This window comes from Aspergillus uvarum (assembly GCF_003184745.1).
Source record: "Aspergillus uvarum CBS 121591 unplaced genomic scaffold BO82scaffold_18, whole genome shotgun sequence".
Taxonomy (NCBI): Eukaryota; Fungi; Ascomycota; class Eurotiomycetes; order Eurotiales; family Aspergillaceae; genus Aspergillus; species Aspergillus uvarum.
This window is the reverse complement of record NW_020291315.1, coordinates 6,705-10,135: the sequence shown is the minus strand read 5'-3', so window position 1 is coordinate 10,135 and position 3,431 is coordinate 6,705. Positions and strand designations below refer to the sequence as shown.

General features: G+C 54.6%; 1 protein-coding gene across 1 annotated transcript; it reads left to right on the top strand.

Annotated features, from left to right (window-relative positions):
• BO82DRAFT_363568 (elongation of very long chain fatty acids protein) lies at nt 1-1,707 on the top strand (the record flags this gene model as incomplete). Its single annotated transcript, XM_025636908.1, has 2 exons — nt 1-792; nt 856-1,707. 2 exons carry the CDS (start codon nt 1-3, stop codon nt 1,705-1,707), a joined length of 1,644 nt encoding a protein of 547 aa, XP_025493251.1.
• Nucleotides 1,708-3,431: the final 1,724 nt, after the last annotated feature.

Here is a 3,431-nt window from a genome sequence, read left to right as displayed (position 1 = left end):
ATGGTCGACATCACCGTCGATGGCCAGTCGAATCCGGCTGTCATCCGGTTCGGACTCCCTCCTTCTTCTCTTCTACAATTCCCACCCAGTGAGCTTCCTGCTACGCTGCCTGCGCCCATTACCTCCGAGCCGACTTGGTATCAGCCCTTCAACATCTCTCCCGAACTATACAACCAGCTCCTGGACGTGCGCGTTCCCATCACCATCGCCAGTGTCTACGCCGTCAGTGTCATCTTGTTGAACCGGGTGAACAAGAGTCGCGGTTACAAACCCTGGGGTTTCAGTCAAACGAGGCTCTTCAAGCTCTTCGTGATCCTCCACAATGTCTTCTTGGCTATCTATTCCGCATGGACCTTCGCCGGCATGATCCGCGCCTTCCGCAACTCGTGGCCCAGTCACGATGACCCCAACTACGTCGCAGCCGTCGCAGACACTCTGTGCAAGGTCAATGGCCCGCGCGGCTATGGTAATGCCGCTGTCTACAATCCTTCTGTCGAGCAGTGGACCATTCGGAACCCGGAATACAAGCTGGCTGCGACGGGCGTGCCCGATTTCACGGATGTTGGCCGCCTGTGGAACGAAGGATTGGCCTTCCTTGGATGGATCTTCTATCTGTCCAAGTTCTATGAAGTTTTGGACACCGTGATCATCCTCGCCAAGGGTAAGAAGAGCTCCACGCTGCAGACATACCACCATGCCGGTGCCATGATGTGCATGTGGGCTGGAATTCGCTATGTTGCGCCTCCCATCTGGATCTTCACCCTGGTTAACTCCGGTATTCACGCTCTCATGGTACGTACATCAAACCCGTTTTCACAGCGTTGACCACCTAGCGCTGACTGACACAATGCACAGTACACTTACTATACCATCACCGCTCTGCGTATCCGTGTCCCTACCGTGATCAAGAGGTCCTTGACTACTATGCAGATTACTCAGTTCGTCGTTGGTTCTGCCATGGCTGCGTCCTATCTCTTCATCAGTTACACCCTCCCAGCCAGCCAGGCTGCTTTCGAAGCTCCCATTTCGACTGCTCAATTTGTGGCTGCCGAAGCTGCGGAGGAGGGATTGGTGCCTTGGATCAAGAAACTGGCTTTCCGGGCCGCAGGTGCGGAGGGCCCTGCCGAGAACGTGGGAGTTCCTGACATCCCTGCTGCTGTTTCTGTGCAACCCCACCGTGTTGGTCCCATGGTCACTTGCATGGATACCACCGGACAGGGTTTCGCGATCTGGCTCAACGTTGTGTACCTTCTCCCCTTGACTTACCTCTTCGCTCGTTTCTTTGTCCGGTCTTATCTGTACCGCAAGGAGCCGGGCGCTCGCCAGCCCAGCAGCATTCAGGCCGCTGAGAAGGCTGGTTTGGATGCCTTGAAGGGTGTCAGCCGCGAAATCCGCAAGGCGGTCGAGGTGAACGGAGAGACCAGCGAGAGCACCGAGGATGAGGCGCTCAACCGCGTCCAGGCGCTCCGGTCGCACAACAAGTCCCAGCAGAAGCCGGCTGTCGAGAACTCGCCCATTCGCACACGTGCCACCACTGCCAAGCAGAAGGCCCGCGCTGTGTCCAGCGATGCGGATTCCGACCAGGGCTTCTCGACCGTTCCCTTAAAGAAGGGTGCCAAGAAGACCACCAAGGAGGAATTGCAGGCCCCCCCGGTTGTCGACGCCAAGGACTCCAACCCGTTCGAGGTTCTGGATCGATCTGCCTAGGTTCGGGGACTTTGAGCCCTGATGTCTCTTCGAGAAAACCATTTTTATCACAGTCCCGCCCCGAAGAATGCCTCACGGGCTAGATGGCGCAATCTCTCTGATTCAGCTTCTGCCGAGGTTATCGCTCATCTCAGCTCCATTTCTTCCTTGCGGTTATCTCTTGTCAGAATTCATGCCGCTCTGAATTTCTGGATCGGCCACGCAGGCCATCGAGGATGAATCAGCGATCGCGCCCTGATCGACTCAGGCGCGATGAATCTCCGCAAGCTGCGCCAAGGCTGTGTGGAAGCTGGTTACCTGGTGGCTGCTTTCGCACTTTCCCCACGCTCAGTTGTATACTATTCCAGCCCCGTGTCTTATTTGCGATGGTGGATTGGGCTGCAGCTCTTTGCTATTCCTGTCTATAACAACTTTTGTCCTTTCGCCGTTCAATGTTTTCTTTTGGTTGGTGTACATATTGGGGGCGTCATTTGCAGGTGGGTTTGCGCTTTGTTGCCACTGGGAGTCTCTGGGTGGGATGCGGAAAAGTGAATAGCTATTATTGATCAAATAAGCAAGATCAAATCAGAACAATGGAACTAACAAATCAGCATCAGGGTCTGAGAAGGAGGGACTTTCGAAATGCACTCGTAGTCGTCGTTCCTCTGCTGTTTTTTAGTTGAGATTAAGGGCGGTCATGTGAGGCACCGCCAACGCAGTCCTCCGTCGGTTTTGTCCAAATCCCGCTGCCTCCAGGCCGGAGTCCCCCTCCCTCATGTTCAACTTTCCAGTATAACTCGCTCTCAGCGCTCATGATGAGCCCATCATTGGCAATGATCCGGTCGAAGTCGGACTCAGTCTTCTGCAGCGATGCTATCGTCGTCCTCAGTCATTTGACCTGCATTGATTGCGATGGAGTGATTTCCACACAATGGGGAGGAAAATTGGAACCAGAACCGAGGCTGATCCTTCCAGGGCAGGTCCACACATCATAAGACAATTTGCCAGGTCGGCAAGATGAATCATTAAATCAAGAGAGATGACCGGCCCCCTCCCCTCTTATTCGAGAAGTCGGTCTCCGGCGCAATCGCAGGCCGGGCGTGGACGATGAATGGAGGAAAAACTCCCTAGGCTAAACTTCCCCACAGCCGTCTCCCCGCCGGACTTGGGTGGCTATGACGAACCGGTAGTGGTTCAGACCCTGGTCCCTTTCCCCACATCCCTCATCTCACCTTTTGTTCTAAAGCACGCGGCAGAGAAGCTCTGCGCCTCTTCATTTACCAGTTTGTCGACGCGCAACGGCTCTAGTGCATCGCATGAGCGACCTAATCAACTGCATATTAAATGTCCTCGCTTGGGCCCAATCGCTTACCGTCTCCGGCCTCCGCCAGTGGAGTTCAGTGGACAATATCGGGTCTCTCGGTCGTTTGGTCCTCTTTCCTGTTTCCCCCAGCAAAGCTGAGCTTTTTACCAAGTTGAGCTCGCGGGCACTTTTTTTTTTCACTGCTCCGGCCTTTCGTCAATGCCCACGCCAAAAGCCAATTCCGGTGTGCCGAGTAGCTTCTGGCCTGTTGACGATGCGAAATTTCTGGTGACGTGGGGTAATCACCGGCCTGGCTAAGGAACGGGGTATAAATTGAGGGCTCCTGGTCGCGATCGTTCAAGGAAAATGTTTCCTCCCAGACACATTTATCTTTTTGCATTGCCATTGTCTTGCCCGCGCGGACAGGTGCATGGTTTGAACC